Source organism: Arachis stenosperma, chromosome 10, assembly GCF_014773155.1.
Source record: "Arachis stenosperma cultivar V10309 chromosome 10, arast.V10309.gnm1.PFL2, whole genome shotgun sequence".
Taxonomy (NCBI): Eukaryota; Viridiplantae; Streptophyta; class Magnoliopsida; order Fabales; family Fabaceae; genus Arachis; species Arachis stenosperma.
In genome coordinates, this window is record NC_080386.1 from 59,620,164 (window position 1) to 59,640,061 (window position 19,898).

A 19,898-nucleotide genomic window follows, 5' to 3' on the forward strand; every position below is an offset into this window, starting at 1 on the left:
CAAATAATTTTGAGTTGAAGCCTCAACTTATCACTCTGGTGCAGAACAATTGCTCCTATGGAGGAAGTCCACTTGAAGATCTAAACCGACACTTATCCATCTTCCTCAGGATTTGTGAAACTGTCAAAACAAGTGGTGTGCATCCAGACATCTACAAGCTACTGTTATTTCCATTCTCTCTGAAGGATAAGGCCACTCAATGGCTAGAGACATTTCTCAAAGAAAGCATCAATAATTGGGAAGACTTAGTGAGCAAATTCCTAGCCAAGTTCTATCCTCCCCAAAGGATTATCAAGCTGAAAACAGAGGTGCAAACATTCATTCAAATGGATGGAGAGTCGTTGTATGATGCCTGGGAGAGATACAAGGCCTTAATCAGGAAATGTCCCCCAGAAATGTTTAGTGAGTGGGATAGACTCCAAAACTTCTATGAAGGGTTGACCCAGAAAGCTCAAGAAGCATTAGATCATTCAGCAGGAGGCTCATTGCAGTTAATGAAGACAGCAGAGGAAGCCCAAAACCTCATAGAGATGGTGGCAAACAATCAATATTTCTTTGCTCATCAAAGACAACGCCAACCAGCCCAGAGAAGGGATGTGCTGGAGCTTGAAGGTGTTGACGTTCTCTTGGCACAAAACAAACAGATGCATCAACAACTTCAGCAACAAATAGAAATGATGGCCAAGAAAATTGATGGACTGCAAGGTGTTGCAGTAAACACACAACGCCAATCTCAAACCTCACATGGGTGGAATCAATCTGAAGAAAGTTTTGGGACATTCAATTTTGAGCAACAAAGCCCTGAGCAGGTGCAATGCATGAACAACACTTCAAGTTTATTTCAACACAATTTTCATGGTGATGCACACAAGACACCCTGGAAGACTCATTCTAATTCAAGGTGGGGTGAGCATCAGAATCAAGGACAAAGGGACTTCAACTCTGGCAGCCTCAGCAACACAAGCAACCATAACCATTCATCCAATAATACTAACCAATTCAAAAATTTCACAAAACACATATCACCAACCCCATAATAACTCACAAAACCACCAGAATAACTATTCCACATCCACATCCTACCCACAAAGTACCCCCACAATTAATTCAAACAACTTCCAACAACAACCATCTCATTTCACACAACCACAACCAAATCCAGACTCTCAAAGAATCTCAAGTCTAGAGAAAATGATGGAGAAACTCATGAAAAATCAAGACATGGCAAGACATGATCAGGAAGCTGCAAGGAAAGATCAGGCCCTGGCATTCAAAAACCAAGAGGCCTCAATCAGAAACCTTAAGAGACACATGGGGCAAATGGCTAAGCAAATTTCAGAAATGGATGAGAAGAGAGCAAATGCCTTCCCCAATGTCACTGAAGAACACCCAAGAGACAAAGGAAAAGCCACAAAATGGGAGGAGTGCAAAGCAATCACAGTGGGAAGTGAGAAGATTATGAAGAAGGAAGCCATCAATCAGGACAATTACAACAGAGAAGTTCCACAAGAAGAGACAAAGGGGAAAAGTAAAGAGGATCAAGAAACCAAAAATGCACAAATTTCAAAGGGATACAAGAACACCCTTGAATCACAACTACAAGAGAAGAGGGAAGGAGTGAATCCTTGTGTCCCCAAACTTTCATACCCTCAGAGGTTTAAAAAAGAAAATGAGAATAAGCAATACTCAAAATTCCTGGACATATTCAAAACACTCAGCATCAATATTCCTTTCTTGGAAGCACTTAAACAAATGCCACTATATGCCGAATTCATGAAGGAAATGCTGACAAAGAAAAGATCCCTGAAGGAAGGACAGATTGTTGAGATGACAAAGGAATGTAGTGCTATCCTCCAAAGAGAGTTGCCAGAGAAGAAAGATGATCCTGGGACATTTTACATACCTTGCACCATAGGAAACATAACAATTGAGAAGTCATTCTGTGACCTCGGTGCAAGCATAAACTTGATGCCTGTGTCTCTAATGAGGAAACTTCAAATTTTTGAGCTGAAGTCCACACAAATAGTTCTCCAAATGGCTGACAAATCCACTAAGCAAGCACTGGGAGTTGTGGAGAATGTGTTGGTAAAAGTGGAAAAATTCTTTCTCCCTGCTGACTTTGTTATCTCAGATATAGAAGAAGACCCTAACACTCCCATCATCCTGGGAAGGCCTTTCCTAGCTACGGGCAGAGCATTGATAGATGTGGAAAAAGGGGAATTGTTGCTGAGAGTGCATGATGAACATCTAGCATTCCATGTTTTTAAAACCTTGCATGAACCCATTCAAGAAGAAGATTTTATGAAGGATAAGGCCAGAGATCAAAGTTTGAAAGAGGCAGTCAATGAGTTAACTCCAAGACTTCTAAATCCATGCTTGAAAGCAGTAGAGATGGTGCAACAAACCAAAGAAGTCAAGGAGGAACTAGATCCAAAAGCCCCAGATGAGAAATTCAACATCCTAGATAAAGAACCACCAAGGCAGGGAGTATCTCTTGAGAAAGAAAAGAAGAAGAGGCCAAGAGGATGGAGAAATAAGAAGATCCCTACTGAAGGCTTTTCCCCAGGGGATGAAGTGGTGTTAAACACCCAAACAATGAAGGTGTCTCCACAATCATCTGAATACTACACTGTGAACCGGGTCCTTTCACTTGAACACCTAGAGATCATCAAAGAGGAGACTGGAAGGAAGTTCACAGTAAGAGGAGAAAAGCTGAGGCACTATGATTTTCAGCCTCCATGAAGTAAAAATGAAAGATGTCAAGCTAGTGACAATAAAGAAGCACTTGTTGGGAGGCAACCCAACCTGAGGTAGTTTTCTTTTCATAGCTTTTTCAATAAAAATGTTGAATAATTGGTATGCATTGTAAGGAGCTAAGTTTGGTGTTGCACACCAAAACAATTTAAGGGAGAATGAAGGATTCTAAGTTTGGTGTTCCACCAAAATTCATTTAAAAGAACATTCTTACTTTCTGCATAATGCTAGCTCCAAGCAATCAGACAAATTATTCAACTACTTAACTGCTTTTTAGCTTTAATTCCATAACCTTTAGCAAAGACACAAGGTTTTACATATGGTTAACATGTTGCATCAGAGGTAGTGGCAAGCAATTAAGTTTGGTGTTCCCACACCAAAATAAATCCAAAAGACACACTCAATTTATGCATACTAACCATTCATTTAAGGGCTTGAGAAGCAAGCAACTTTTGAGAATTATGCAGGAAATTAGCCAACAATTGAAGACAATTTGCATTGTGACTCAAAAGGGATACAACAGAAGGAAGAATCAAAGGGCTGCAACTTCAAAGGTTGTATCTAAACTTACTCCTTGCTACTATAAATTGCTTTGAATCTGGGAACCCTTATATATCTTGCTAAAGTGTTTATCTAGTTGCAAGTGAAGTTGTTTGTTAAGAATGCTTATTTGCATAAGTACTTGTCATTCATCACTTAGCTTGAATTCTGTTTTGTTTCCCATCTGCTTGAAAAAAAAAGAGAAATATTTGAATTAGAAAGTAAATATCCAATGTTGCATAAGTTAGAATGGAAGTTAATGGTGGTGTATGTGTTTGATTAAATGCATAACTCATGAAATAATTGCTGCATAATGTCACTTTCATTGAAGTGTGAGCTAGCTTGCTGTTATAAAGGTTCCTATCAGTAAAGAAAAAAAATCCCTTGAGAATAAAATAAAATAGAAAGAAAAGGAAGAAGAAAAAGCCAATGTGGCAAGAAAAACAAAGAATAAAGGCTGGACACCAATAGCTTGGACCCTAGGACACATGCCTGTGGTGTTCTTGTACTAGGATATGCTTGGACAAGTAAATTCTGAGGGGTATTTCAAAACCCGGTCACTTAGATCAATTGATTTGGGATGGCCAATTGAAAGTCCACAATAAAGAGCAACTTAGATACAGAACATTTAGTTATCCAAAGAGATGCTGGGCATCAATGATCCTAGGAGGAAATAGTGAGCCATGTGTCTGTGGTGAAAAGATGTTGAGTAAAAATAAAGCCAAAGGCTACTGCAACATTGGACACCAAGCCTTCATAGAAGAATAAGCTTGTTAAGCAAAATGAGAAAAGAAAAGTTAGGAAGGGAGCAAGTAAAGAGTAAACCTTATAACAGCAAGTTTAGTAAGCCTTTGAGGAAAAATGTATATTATGTAACAGCAAACAATAACTTGAGTTATCATTGTCTGCATAAAAACTCCATGAATCAAGTTCTGCTATATGCCTAATAAGGATATGTTTTCTTTTCTTGTTCATTTCATTTTCTCTTAGTTTTGATGCTTGCTTGGGGACAAGCAAGAATTAAGTTTGGTGTTGTGATGACAGGTCATCATATACCCATTTTTCAAGCTAATTTCACTTGTTTTACTAGTCTTTATGCACTTTCTTGCATCCTAAGTAAGTAATTTGGAATGAAAATGCATAACTTCTTTAAATCAAACAACCACCATTAAATTGATGCTAAATCATAAGGTTTGAGCTAAAATTAATTGATTTTTAATGAATTATAAACCTTATGAATTTAGAGATATTTTGATTGGTTGTTTTGGTTTCTTTTAGGTGAAGAAAGGAAGAAAAGAAGAAAAACGTGGCTTAAGAAGTGTGGCCAAGAAATGAGAAGTGTGGGGCAACATAGAAGGATGAGGCAAACACTGCCCTCCACAAGAGCACACTGCCCTCCAAGAGAGCAACATATTGAACCAAGCCTTGAAAAGCAACATTGCCCTGCCCACAACAAGGGTGGAGCACAATTTGATGCCAAGGACCAAAGGAAGCAAAAACTCTGCCCTGCCCTCCTCAAGAGCAATATCGGGCTTTCATGGAAAATAATTCAAAGGAAATTGCTTCCTAGTGCTTCCTATGGGTTTCGAACCCAAGAGCAAGGAGGAAAGAAGTAGCGCTCAACCACAAGGAAAACAAGCAAAAATTGGCTTGCTTTCAATCTCCAAGAATCGAACACGGCACCATGAGGAAGCAAGGAACTAAGCGTTACTTTGGTGCCAATAAAACCAAGGAAAAAGGAGCGACGTGTGCCTCCACCGAGTTTCGAACGTGGGACTTCACCTTTGGCACATTGCCCTGCCCTCCACAAGGGCAGGGCAGCATTTCTTGGTGCATGGCGCAGCATCTTGGCACGGCCAGGACTTGAACATTCGGCCAGCAGCATGCACGCACGGGCAGCACTTGGCGCACCATGACAACTCTGCCCTGCCCTCCACAAGGGCAGGGCAGCATCCTGCAGCATCACACGCAACACTCAGCACGCACGAGGCTTCACCACACAATTTCCTGCTCTGCCCTCCACAAGGGCAGGGCAGCCTCCTGGAAGCTAATTTCTCATGGGCTGAAAATTGGATTAAAAATCCAATTTAATCCATTTCTTCACCAAATCAAAAGCCCATCCAAAATTCCAAAATCCAAGAATAGAAAGTGTATAAATAGGAGATAGTTTGATGTAATTAGGACCCTTCTTTTGATTTTTGAATTTTTACATTTTGAAACTTCATCTTCTCTAAGAGCTTTGAACTGAGATTTGAGAGAATTGGGAAGGAGAATTGATCTCTCTTCTTCCTTGTTCTTGCTTGAGCATTTTTACTTTTCTTGTTTGAATCTTGGATGTGAAGAATTGAGGAATTTCTGTCTCAATCTCCATTTAAGATCTATTTGATTTCTCACTGCATAATTGAGTTGAATCCAATTTCCTTTACTGCTTCCTCTTTAATTTCTTGTTAATTGCTTTGAGAATTTGGATCTGGAAAGGCAATTGAGATCTAGACTTTGCTATCTAGTCTCTGGAGTCCTGAGATCCCATTTTCCTTTTGGTTCTTCTGTGAACCCCTGCTGCAATTTAATTTCCCTTTCTGTTTGAGATCTAACAGAATTCAAATCATCTCTTGCTTTGATAATTGTTGCAATTTAATTTCCCTTGCTTGAATTCTGAAATCCCAGTCCTCAAATCCCTTTTCCATTCAGGCAATTTATATTTCTTGCACTTTAAGTTACTGCAATTTACATTTCTTGCACTTTAAGTTTCAGTCATTTAATTTCTTGTTCTTTAAGATTCAGCTCTTTTACTTTCAGTTCTCTTTAATTTCTGCAATTCACCCCTCCCCCTTTACATTTTCTGTCATTTACTTACTGTTGGATACAAAATCACTCAACCAATACTTGATTCGCTTGACTAAATCAACCACCGAACTAAAATTGCTCAATCCTTCAATCCCTGTGGGATCGACCTCACTCCCGTGAGTTTTATTACTTGATGCGACCCGGTACACTTGCCAGTGAGTTTTGTGTTGGATCGTTTTCCACACATCATACACAACACGTAAGGGTGAGGAGCAATCCCCTCAAGGGTGTGACGGAAGCATCCCCTTCCAAAGCATGTTTGACCAAAGTACTTGGGGATATGACTACCATCCTCACCGAGATGCATAAGGAGCAAAAGGCATTCTATTCCATCCAAGCCGTTCAAGATTCACACCAAGTTCCTCAAATTGAAGGGCCTCCTAGAATATGTGGCTTGTCTTCTAGCATCGTACATTATACTGATCAGTGCCACCAAATTCAAGAGGAGTACACCCTAGCCGTAGCAAATGTGAACTATAACAATCGTCCATCTTACCAAAACCAAGGCCACAACAACTACTCTCATGGCAATAACTCCAATCAAGGGTGGAGAGATAATGCACAAGGGAACCATCAAAATCAAAGATGGAACAACTCTTCTTCTCACCACAACAATAACTACCAATCTTCATTCCAACACCATAACAACAACAACCATCAGGCCAACCAAAATCACCAAAACAACTACCCTAAATACCAAGCACCACATTAAAGACATTAAACCAACCAAGCCTCTTCTTCTTCCACCAACCAAGTTGATGAGCTTAGAGCTATTTTGGAGAAGAATAAAGAGAATAATAAGGCTCAATTTAGTGCCATGAATGCTCAATATGGTAGCATGAGTGCTCAATTGGCCAACCTACAGAGATGATCTCAAGATTGGCTTTACCCTCCTCCAACAACACCAACCAGCCTTCAAGCTCTTCTAACCTTCCATCCCAACCCCTTCCAAACCCAAAAGGTGCACTCAATGCCATTACACTACAGTCGGGGACTACATTGGAGGAGATACCTCCTAGGGCCTTAGAAGACATTCATGAGGAAGAAGTGGTTGTTGAATCTCCACATGAAAAGGAAGAGATGAGCACAAGGCAAGAGGAGGAAGAAGTGAACCTCAAGGAGCCCAAGAGGAGAGCTACAATGGATGAATCCATTCTTATTCCATTCCCTTCCATGCTAAAGAAGGCCAAGAAAGCTCCGGAGTTTGATTTGAACATGCTTCAAGTATTCAAGAAAGTTGAGGTAACCATCCCATTTCTTGATGTCATTCAACAAATTTCTAAGTATGCAAAATTTCTAAAAGACTTGTGCACACATAAGGATAGGATAGGTGAGTTGGAGACATTGTCATTGGGTAGTTCTATTTCTGCATTGATGAAGCCTATTCCTGAAAAGTTTGGTGATCATAGACCTTGTTTGGTTTCTTGTTGTATTAGTGGAGCTGTTTTTCATAACTATATGTGCGATTTAGGAGCTTGCGTGAGCATCATGCCATTCTCAGTGCTTGCAAGGTTGAATTCGGCTCCTTTGAAAAGGTTGGCTGCAAGGTTTGCCTTAGCCAACAAGAGTGCAATTACCGTGGTGGGAATAGCCGAAGATGTACTTGTGGCAATCAAGGATTTGGTATTTCCGTTCAACTTCTATATCTTTGAAATGTGACCAACAGAGGGTAGAAGTTCCTCCTCCATTTTACTTGGTAGACCCTTCTTAAAGACCTCTAAATTCAAGTTGGATGCATTCACCGGCACATATTATTTTGAGGTTGGAGAAAAGACAATCAAGTTCAACTTGGAGGAAGCCATGAAACACCCACCCGAAGAGTATTCCGTTCTTCGATGTGATGTAATTGATGAGGTAGTAGTGGAAATGCAAAGCAAAGATCACAACGAGCTATGCTACCCTATTTTTGAGGAGAAGGATGATCAAGTGGGTGAACAAAGGGAAATTGTTGAGAATGAATCCCATGAGCATGGTGAAAAAGAACCCCAATTAGAGGTAAAAAGTGAATTGAAGCCTCTTCTATCTCATTTGAAGTATGCATTCCTTGGGGACAATTAAGAGTTCCCAGTCATTATTGCTAGTGAACTCTCTAGCCAAGAAGTGGAAAAGCTCCTAAAGGTCCTGAGGAAGCACAAAAAAGCAATCGGTTGGAGTTTGGGTGACATTGTGGAAATTGATCCACATATGTGCATGCATCATATCTTTCTCCAAGAAGGAGCTCGGCCGGTTAGACAACCCCAAAGAAGACTTAACCCAACTATCCTTGATGTGGTGAAAAAGGAAGTCACAAGGCTACTTGAGGTGGGTATCATCTACCCGATTTCTGACAGTTAGTGGGTGAGTCCGGTCCAAGTTGTCCGAAAGAAATCGGGCATCACCGTTGTCAAGAAGGAAGATGGTCAAGTGGTCACCACAAGAGAACAAAATTCTTAGCGAGTGTGCATCGATTATAGGAGGTTGAATGCCGCAACGAGGAAATACCATTACCCTTTGCCATTCATTGACCAAATGTTGGACCGACCTGCGGGTAAATCCCATTATTGCTTTCTTGATGGTTTTTCTAGATACTTCTAGATTCACATTGCTCCTGAGGATTAGGAAAAGACCACATTTACTTGTCCCTTTGGCACCTTTACTTACAAAAAGATGCCATTTGGGCTATGCAATACACCCACCACTTTTCAACAGTGCATGACAAGTGTCTTTTCTGATCTTATGGAGAGTTGTCTAGAAGTCTTTATGGATGACTTCAGTGTGCATGGAACTTCATTTGATAGTTGTTTAGAGAACTTGGGCAAGGTCTTAGCTAGGTGTGTTGACACTAACCTTGTTCTAAATTTTGAAAAGTGCCATTTCATGGTAAGACAAGGCATAGTGTTAGGACAGGTAGTTTCTAACAAGGGCATTTCTATGGACCCTGCCAAGGTTAATATCATTACCAGTTTATCTCACCCCTCATCTGTGAGGGAGGTCCGTTCCTTTTTTACGCATGCAGAATTCTATAGGCGTTTTATCAAGAATTTCAGCAAGATTGCATTGCCATTGTCGTGCCTACTCCAAAAGGATGTGGACTTTGAGTTTGATAGTGCTTGTGCGGAAGCATTTGAGGAGTTGAAGAGAGCTCTTACCACAGCATCAATTGTGAGGGGCCCTGACTGGACGCAACCGTTCAAGATCATGTACGATGCGTCAAATCATGTCGTAGGTGCCGCCGCTTGCACAGCGCGATGGTAAGCTCCCTTACATCATTGCTTACTCCTCAAAGACACTGGATGCGGCACAATCCAACTATACCACTATGGAGAAGGAGCTTTTAGCCATTGTTCATGCATTGGATAAATTTCGATTTACTTACTAGGATCTAAGATAGTGGTATACACGGATCATACAGCTTTAAAATATTTGTTGACAAAGAATGAGTCAAAACCTAGGCTCATACGTTGGATCTTGCTCTTGCAAGAATTTGACATTGAGATCAGGGATCGAAGTAGGTCACAGAATCTAGTTGCAGACCATCTAAGCCGCCTTGAAAATCTTAAATATGACCCATTTCTGATTGATGACTCATTCCCCTTGGATAGTTTGCATGTTGTTTTGGATAGTTTTCCTTGGTTTGCTCCTATGACGAACTACTTGGTTACTAAGATTTACCCTCCCAACTTTTCAAAACACCAAAGAGATAAGTTGAGAAGTGATTCCAAATACCATATTTGGGATGACCCTCACTTGTAGAGGAGGGGAGTGGACCAAGTAATTCGTAGATGTGTCCCGGAATCCAAAATCCAACCCATTCTTGAGTATTGTCATTCGTCGGAGTTTGGTGGCCACTTTGACCCACAACGGATGGCTAAAAATATTCATGCTATGTTCTTCATTCGATTCTTCACATGTAGCCATGGGAGTTCCTTGAGTGTTCAAGCATTGGGAGGCTAATTGATTTGTTACCGCATCCAAGGCAGCACATCCCTTTTCATCTCTTCTTGCCCTTGAACAAGAACACCAAGGGTTTCATCCATTAGAGATTGGGGTGGGTGGAAGGGTTCATCAAATTGGGGGGAGGGTTCATAGTAGGAAGGTGGTTCTTCTTGGTAGAGTTGTGGTGGTTCAATATTTTCTATTCTTTCCACTTGTTGCACAACACACTCCATGGTTGCTTGAAATTGATCCAATACTTCCTTGAGATGATCCCTTGACTCTTGATCCGCTTGGATATCATGATAGGGATCATATGGCTCTTGGATCAATGGATATGAGTATTCTTCCATGGGAGGTTGTGGTGGAAAGTAGTATTCACCTTGTGGTTGAAAATTTTCATTTATTGGAGGTGGTTCATCTTGGTAATAATATGGAGGGGGTGGCTCTTGAAAATATTGATGTTGGAATGGTTGTTGGTAGGATGGATATGGATTAGGGTCATATGAAGGTGGTTGGTAAGAAGGGGCTTGTGAGTATGGTTGGGAGTTATGTTGAGGATATGGTTCATAGGCATATGGTGGTGGTTCTTGAAAGTCACAAGGTGATTCACCATAACCATTGGATTGATGTGCATCATAGAATGGCTCTTCTTCATAGTGCATTGGTGGGGGTTGTTGCCATGAGGATTGATCATAAGCATATGGCTCTTCCCACCCTTGATTATCCCATTCTTGATACACATTCTCATTGAAGCTCTCACTACCTACAACATAGTTGTAACTACACTCATAGCCAAAGTGAGAATTCATAATGAAAAGAGAAAATAAAATTCAAAAGCTAATAAAAATCAAGAGAAACAAAATTCTACAACTAGCAACTAAAGCAAAAGGCAATATATTCACAATATTCACATATATACAATAACCAATAACACAACACCATTGCAACCCCCCGGCAACGGCGCCATTTTGATGATTGGATTTTTGACGGTTTAGAATTCACAAATGAATTCTCGTTGCAAGTATAGTTTCTAAACCAATCAATAATCCTTTCATACAAAAAGTTGTTTGTCACTAAAACAAACCCCTAAAATTTATAAACCGAAGTATTCAAACCTCGGGTCGTTCTCCCTAGGAATTACAATAAAGTGTCTTGTTATTGGTTGTGAGTTATTTTGGGGTTTTGATAAGAAGCATGGAAGATAAATGGCAAGAAAGTAAACTAAGGCCTAAAAAGGTCTTGGCAAGGGTTGGTGGTCAAGGATCTCTATCCTAATCACTAACCACAATATGAGAATTGGCAAGGATTAATCTCATTAAATCATCCTCTAACTAGTAGTAAAGGAAAGTCAAATGAGCTATATCAATCCTAGTCCATAAGTCCTAACTCTTCACTAATTCAATTAGTGAGAACTAGAGTCAATGGATCCCAATCATCACTTACTTGGACATTAGTAACTCAAGAGGTCCTAAGTTACCTTTCCAAGCCAAGAGTATAAAATGCTACTCTAAAATCCAACCAAGCATTTCATCAAACACTTGGAAGGCATAAAAGGAAAGCATAGTAAAATTGCAAGAAAAGTAAATCTACACTACTCAATTGCAAGGAATTAAACAACAACAAATCAAATGAACACAATTATTATGAATTACCTCTAATTGAATTGAAAGAGAATAGGAGGAACAAAAGTAGATCTACAACAAAGTATAAGAACAACATAAAGGAAATTACAACAAAAGAATAGAGGAAGATGAATGTAACAACAAGGAATTGAAAGGTAGAAGTAGAAGAAAGCAAAGATTAAAACCTAGATCTAAGAACTAATCCTAATCCTAATCCTAATTCTAGAGAGAAGTGAGAGCTTCTCTCTCTAAAACTACTCTAAACTAAAGCTATGACTAATGGTAACTAGATGATGGGTCCCCTTCAATCCTGGATCCTTTTATTCCTTTCTATCAGCAATTGGCGCCAAAATGGGTTCAGAAACCCTTCAAAATCACCAGGCACGTGTTGCTTTAATGAAGTCATGTGCGGGTTGCGACGCGTGCACGCACGGTACGCGTGCGCGTCCCTGGCCGATTCTGCAATATGCGTGTGAGTGCCTTGTGCGCGTGCGCGTGCATGGCTGATTCCACTTCTTTGCCTTTTTATGCTTCTTTCCACTTGTATGCTTCCTTCCTTGCTCCCTTTGATCCATGCCTAGCCTATTTCAATCCTGGAATTACTAGCAAACACATCAAGGCATCTTATGGAATCAAAGAAGAATTAGAATTCATCAAAATAAGGCTTAAAAAAGCATGTTTTTACACTTAAGCACAAATACGGGAGAGATTATAAAACCATGCTATTTCAATGGATAAATGTGGGTAAAAGGTCAAAAAATCCCTTAAATCAAGCACAAGATAAACCCTATAAATGGGGTTTATCAGTTCTCCTCTACAACTCAAGGCTCAGATTCATGCTTGGAAAGCTCCGTTCAAGATGGGAAGGTCCCTTTAAAGTGAAGGAGGTAAAGCCCTATGGTATGGTAGAATTGTTTGATCCTCAAAGTGAGGCAACCTTCAAGGTGAATGGCCATAGAGTGAAGAAATACCATGGTGATTCCAGGGCATCTTGACCAGTTTCACTGTCCTTTTCTTTACTGTTTTAGGGTAGTTTCATGCATTTTCTTAGTAAATAAGCAATTTTTGGATAAAAATACACTTACACCTTGATTCAAACAAACATTGTGAACTTTACATGATTTCATGAGAATTAGGCAGGAATTGAATGATATAATTGATGATGCATAATCTCGTGACTTGGAACAGAGCTTTGATGCACTTTAATTGCTTGATTTCAGGACAAAGGAAGCAAGAAGGAGCCACGTTAGTTGTCACGTTAAGCTAATTAACGTAACCACTAACGTAGAATGGGGCAAGCTTGTAGCGTTAATGAAAAAAGTGATCGTCAATAACGCCTTCGATGCCATCATAGCCCACATTAGTAGCCACGTTAAGTACATTAATGTGGTAGCTAATGTGGAGGAAAAGAGGAGCTCCAACGTTAGTGGTAAAAGTGAATGTCACTAACGTTCCACAAAGGCACATTTAGCCACGTTAAGAGCCACGTTAACCCAATTAACGTGAACTCTGACGTGGAGAGGAAGCAATCACCAACGTTAGTGACACTCACCTTTGTCACTAACGTTGGACTAAGCCAAGAGTGCCCAGGTTAGTGGTCATGTTAAGACCACTAACGTGAAGAGTAACGTGGAGCTAAGCATGATGGGCAAACGTTAGTGACACTCACCTTTGTCACTAACGTTTGAGATGGCAATCACCACCACGTTAGTAGTCACGCTAATCCAATTAACGTGAACTCTAACGTGGGAAGGAGGGGCGTTAGGAGCGTTAGTGACAAAGGTAAGTGTCACTAACGCTCTCGAAGCTTAGGCATGCCCACGTTAAGGGTCACGTTAGTTACACTAATGTGAACTCTAACGTGGGGAGAAGACCCAAGAGCCAACGTTATTGAAAAAGGTGAATGCCAATAACGTTTGCGAAGGACAAAGATGGCAACGTTAGTGGCACTCACGTTACTGCCACTAACGTTGAAGTTAACATGGATCATTAGCGGGTTGGAATGTTAGTAGAAAGGGTGATCGTTGGTGCACGAAATTGTGATCGCTACAACTTCGCACAACTAACCAGCAAGTGCACTGGGTCGTCCAAGTAATAAACCTTACGTGAGTAAGGGTCGATCCCACGGAGATTGTTGGTATGAAGCAAGCTATGGTCACCTTGTAAATCTTAGTCAGGCATACTCAAATGGGTATAGATGATGAATAAAACATAAAGATAAAGATAGAGATACTTATGTATATCATTGGTGAGAGCTTCAGATAAGCGTATGAAGATGCTTTTCCTTCCGTCTCTCTGCTTTCCTACTGTCTTCATCCAATCCTTCTTACTCCTTTCCATGGCAAGCTTATGCAAGGGTTTCACCGTTGTCAGTGGCTACCTCCCATCCTCTCAGTGAAAATGTTCCTATGCTCTATCACAGCATATGGCTAATCAGCTGTCGGTTCTCGGTCAGGCCGGAATAGAATCCAGTGATTCTTTTGCGTCTGTCACTAACGCCCCGCCTGCTAGGAGTTTGAAGCACGTCACAGTCATTCAATCATTGAATCCTACTCAGAATACCACAGACAAGGTTAGACCTTCCGGATTCTCTTGAATGCCGCCATCAGTTCTCGCCTATACCACGAAGACTCTGATCTCACGGAATGGCTGGCTCGTTTGTCAGGCGAGCACTCGGTTGTCAGGCGATCAACCATGCATCGTGTATCAGGAATCCAAGAGATAAACACTAGAGCCTTGTTGCTTGTAGAACAGAGTGGTTGTCAGTCACTTTGTTCATAAGTGAGAATGATGATGAGTGTCACGGATCATCACATTCATCAAGTTGAAGAACAAGTGATATCTTGGACAAAGAACAAGCGGAATTGAATAGAAGAACAATAGTAATTGCATTAATACTCGAGGTACAGCAGAGCTCCACACCTTAATCTATGGTGTGTAGAAACTCCACCGTTGAAAATACATAAGAACAAGGTCTAGGCATGGCCGAATGGCCAGCCTCCCAAATGATCTAAGATAGCATGAAACTCAAAGATAGCTACCAAGATGTCTAATACAATAGTAAAAGGTCCTACTTATAGAAAACTAGTAGCCTAAGGTGTACAAAGATGAGTAAATGACATAAAAATCCACTTCCGGGCCCACTTGGTGTGTGCTTGGGCTGAGCAATGAAGCATTTTCGTGTAGAGACTCTTCTTGGAGTTAAACGCCAGCTTTTATGCCAGTTTGGGCGTTTAACTCCCATTCTTGTGCCAGTTCCGGCGTTTAACGCTGGAATTTCTGAGGGTGACTTTGAACGCCGGTTTGGGCCATCAAATCTTGGGCAAAGTATAGACTATCATATATTGCTGGAAAGCCCAGGATGTCTACTTTCCAACGCCGTTAAGAGCGCGCCAATTGGGCTTCTGTAGCTCCAGAAAATCCACTTCGAGTGCAGGGAGGTCAGAATCCAACAGCATCTGCAGTCCTTTTCAGTCTCTGAATCAGATTTTTGCTCAGATCCCTCAATTTCAGCCAGAAAATACCTGAAATCACAGAAAAACACACAAACTCATAGTAAAGTCCAGAAAAGTGAATTTTAACTAAAAACTAACAAAAATATAATAAAAACTAACTCAAAGATACTAAAAACATACTAAAAACAATGCCAAAAAGGGTACAAAATGTCCGCTCATCACAACACCAAACTTAAATTGTTGCTTGTCCCCAAGCAACTGAAGATCAAATAAGATAAAAAGAAGAGAATATGCAATGAACTCTAAAAACATCTATGAAGATCAGTATTAATTAGATGAGCGGGGCTTTTAGCTTTTTGCCTCTGAACAGTTTTGGCATCTCACTCTATCCTTTGGAACTCAGAATGATTGGCTTCTTTAGGAACTCAGAATCCAGATAGTGTTATTGATTCTCCTAGTTAAGTATGATGATTCTTGAACACAGCTACTTATTGAGTCTTGGCTGTGGCCCAAAGCACTCTGTCTTCCAGTATTACCACCGGATACATACATGCCACAGACACATAATTGGGTGAACCTTTTCAGATTGTGACTCAGCTTTGCTAGAGTCCCCAATTAGAGGTGTCCAGGGTTCTTAAGCACACTCTTATTGCCTTGGATCACAACTTTATTTCTTACTTTTTCTTTCTTTTTCTCTTTCTTTTTCGTTTTTTTTTTTTTTTTGTATTCACTGCTTTTTCTTGCTTCAAGAATCATTTTTATGATTTTTCAGATCCTCAGTAACATGTCTCCTTTTTCATCATTCTTTCAAGAGCCAACATTCATGAACCACAAATTCAAAAGACATATGCACTGTTCAAGCATACATTCAGAGAACAAAAGTGTTGCCACCACATCAAAATAATTAAACTGTTGTAAAATTCAAAATTCATGCAACTCTTATCTTTTTCAATTAAGAACATTGTTAATTTAAGAAAGGTGATGGATTCATAGGACATTCATAACTTTAAGGCATAGACACTAATGATCACAAGACACAAACATGGACAAACATAAAGCACTAAAATTCGAAAAACAGAAAATTAAAGAACAAGGAGATTAAAGAACGGGTCCACCTTAGAGATGGCGGCTTGTTCTTCCTTTTGAAGGTCTTATGGAGTGCTTGAACTCCTCAATGTATCTTCCTTGTCTTTGTTGCTCCTCTCTCATGATTCTTTGATCTTCTCTAATTTCATGGAGGAGAATGGAGTGTTCTTGGTGCTCCACCCTTAGTTGTCCCATGTTGGAACTCAATTCTCCTAGGGATGTGTTTAGTTGCTCCCAATAGTCTTGTGGAGGAAAGTGCATCCCTTGAGGTATCTCAGGGATCTCATGATGAGAGGGGTCTCTTGTTTGCTCCATCCTTTTCTTAGTGATGGGCTTGAGGTCATGCCTTCTCAGTTGAACCGGCTTCCCTCTTGAGTTTCTCTTCCATTGAGCGCCCTCTTCACAAATGTTTATGAGGACTTGGTCCAACCTTTGATCAAAGTTGACCCTTCTTCATGGCCACAACTTCTTAGAAGTGGTCTTGATGCACCCTTGAGATGAATCTCTCCATCTCCCATGACTCGGAGGTGAAAGCTTTTGCCTTCCCTTTCCTCTTTCTAGAGGTTTCTCCGGCCTTGGATGCCATAAATGGTTATGGAAAAACAAAAAGCAATGCTTTTACCACACCAAACTTAAAAGGTTTGCTCGTCCTCGAGCAAAAGAAGAAAGAAGAGAGTAGAAGAAGAAGAAATGAGGAAGAAGGGAGTGGCTTTGTGTTCGGCCAAGGAGGGGGAGAAGTGGTGTTTAGGTTGTGTGAAAATGAAGGGGTGAAGAAGGGTTAATATAGGAGAGGGGGGCACATGGTTCGGTCATGTATGGGTGGGTTTAGGAGGGAAAGTGGTTTGAATTTGAATGGTGAGGTAGGTGGGGTTTTATGAAGGATGGGTGTGAGTGGTGAGGAGAAAGATGGGATTTGATAGGTGAATGGTTTTTGGGGAAGAGGAGTTGAGGTGATTGATGAATGGGTGAAGAAGAGAGAGAGAGTGGTGGGGTTGGTGGGGATCCTGTGGGGTCCACAGATCTTGTGGTGTCAAGGAAAAGTCATCCCTGCACCAAATAGCATTCAAAATCACGTTTTGAGCCATTTCTGGCGTTAAACGCCGGGCTGATGCCCATTCCTGGCGTTTAACGCCAGGTTCTTGCCCTTTTCTGGCGTTTAACGCCAGTCTGGTGCCCCTTTCTGGCGTTAAACGCCCAGAATGGTGCCAGACTGGGCGTTAAACGCCCAACTGCTAGCCTCACTGGCGTTTAAACGCCAGTGGGTTCTTCCTCCAGGGTGTGCTGTTTTTCTTCTTGTTTTTCATTCTGTTTTTGCTTTTTCAATTGATTTTGTGTCTTCTTATGATCATCAACCTACAAAATAACAAAAAATAACAAAAGAAAATAGATAAAACATAACATTGGGTTGCCTCCCAACAAGCGCTTCTTTAATGTCAGTAGCTTGACAGAGGGCTCTCATGGAGCCTCACAGATACTCAGAGCAATGTTGGAACCTCCCAACACCAAACTTAGAGTTTGAATGTGGGGGTTCAACACCAAACTTAGAGTTTGGTTGTGGCCTCCCAACACCAAACTTAGAGTTTGACTGTGGGGGCTCTGTTTGACTCTGATTTGAGAGAAGCTCTTCATGCTTCTTCTCCATGGTGACAGAGGGATATCCTTGAGCCTTAAACACAAAGGATTCTTCATTCACTTGAATGATCAGTTCACCTCCATCAACATCAATCACAGCCTTTGCTGTGGCTAGGAAGGGTCTGCCAAGGATGATAGATTCATCCATGCACTTCCCAGTCTCTAGGACTATGAAATCAGTAGGGATGTAATGGTCCTCAATCTTCACCAAAACATCCTCTACAAGTCCATGAGCTTGTTTTCTTGAGTTGTCTGCCATCTCTAGTGAGATTCTTGCAGCTTATACCTCAAAGATCCCTAGCTTCTCCATTACAGAGAGAGGCATGAGGTTTACACTTGACCCTAAGTCACACAGAGCCTTCTTGAAGGTCATGGTGCCTATGGTACAAGGTATTGAAAACTTCCCAGGATCTTGTTTCTTTTGAGGTAATTTCTGCCTAGACAAGTCATCCAGTTCTTTGGTGAGCAAAGGGGGTTCATCCTCCCAAGTCTCATTTCCAAATAACTTGTCATTTAGCTTCATGATTGCTCCAAGGTATTTAGCAACTTGCTCTTCAGTGACATACTCATCCTCTTCAGAGGAAGAATACTCATCAGAGCTCATGAATGGCAGAAGTAAATCCAGTGGGATCTCTATGGTCTCATTTTGAGCCTCAGATTCCCATGGTTCCTCATTGGAGAACTCTGTGGAGGCTAGTGCACGCCCATTGAGGCCTTCCTCAGTGGCGTCCACTTCCTCTCTTTCCTCTCTAGATTCGGCCATGGTTATGGCTTTGCACTCTCCTTTTGGATTTTCTTCTGTATTACTTGGGAGAGTACTAGGAGGGAGTTCAGTAACTTTCTTGCTCAACTGTCCCACTTGTGCCTCCAAATTCCTAATGGAGGACCTTGTTTCAGTCATGAAACTTTGAGTGGTTTTGATTAGATCAGAGACCATGGTTGCTAAGTCAGAGGGGTTCTACTTAGAATTCTCTGTCTGTTGCTGAGAAGATGATGGAAAAGGCTTGCCATTGCTAAACCTGTTTCTTCCACCATTATTGTTGAAACCTTGTTGAGGTCTCTCTTGATTCTTCCATGAGAAATTTGGGTGATTTCTCCATGAAGAATTATAGGTGTTTCCATAGGGTTCTCCTAGGTAATTCACCTCTTCCATTGAAGGGTTCTCAGGATCATAAGCTTCTTCTTCAGATGAAGCATCCTTAGTATTGCTTGGTGCATTTTGCATTCCAGACAGACTTTGAGAAATCAAATTGACTTGTTGAGTCAATATCTTATTCTGAGCCAGTATGGCATTCAGAGCATCAATCTCAAGAACTCCTTTCTTCTGACTTGTCCCATTGTTCATAGGATTCCTTTCAGAAGTGTACATGAATTGGTTATTTGCAACCATATCAATGAGTTCTTGAGCCTCTGTAGGCGTCTTCTTCAGATGAAGAGATCCTCCAGCAGAGCTATCCAAAGACATCTTGGACAGTTCAGATAGACCATCATAGAAAATACCTATGATGCTCCATTCAGAAAGCATGTCAGAAGGACATTTTCTGATCAATTGTTTGTATCTTTCCCAAGCTTCATAGAGGGATTCTCCATCCTTCTGTCTGAAGGTTTGGACTTCCACTCTAAGCTTACTCAATTTTTGAGGTGGAAAGAACTTTGCCAAGAAGGAATTGACTAGCTTTTCCCAAGAGTCCAGGCTTTCTTTAGGTTGTGAGTCCAACCATGTCCTAGCTCTGTCTCTTACAGCAAAAGGGAATAGCATAAGTCTATAGACCTCAGGGTCTACCCCATTAGTCTTGACAGTGTCACAGATTTGCAAGAATTCAGCTAAGAACTGATGAGGATCTTCCAATGGAAGTCCATGGAACTTGCAATTCTGTTGCATTAGAGAAACTAATTGAGGCTTAAGCTCAAAGTTGTTTGCTCCAATGGCAGGGATAGAGATGCTTCTCCCATAGAAGTCGGGAGTAGGTGCAGTAAAGTCACCCAGCACCTTCCTTGCATTGTTGGCATTGTTGTTGTTTTCGGCTGCCATATCTTCTTCTCCTTT

The 19,898-nt window shown here is 40.9% G+C and overlaps 2 protein-coding genes and 1 non-coding gene across 3 annotated transcripts; all 3 read left to right on the top strand.

The window, feature by feature from the left end:
* The first annotated feature begins 6,421 nt into the window (after positions 1 to 6,421).
* On the top strand, positions 6,422 to 6,853 carry LOC130957151 (uncharacterized). Its single transcript, XM_057884032.1, has one exon. The coding sequence runs from the start codon at positions 6,422 to 6,424 to the stop codon at positions 6,851 to 6,853; it is 432 nt and encodes a 143-aa protein (XP_057740015.1).
* Positions 6,854 to 7,008: 155 nt separating this feature from the next.
* LOC130957152 (uncharacterized) lies at positions 7,009 to 8,199 on the top strand. Its single transcript, XM_057884033.1, has 2 exons — positions 7,009 to 7,764; positions 7,870 to 8,199. Exons 1-2 carry the CDS (start codon positions 7,009 to 7,011, stop codon positions 8,197 to 8,199), a joined length of 1,086 nt encoding a protein of 361 aa, XP_057740016.1.
* An 11,171-nt stretch (positions 8,200 to 19,370) lies between these two features.
* Positions 19,371 to 19,478, top strand: LOC130959573 (small nucleolar RNA R71). Its single transcript, XR_009078645.1, has one exon. It is a non-coding gene; the product is annotated as a small nucleolar RNA R71 (small nucleolar RNA).
* The last annotated feature ends 420 nt before the right edge of the window (positions 19,479 to 19,898 follow it).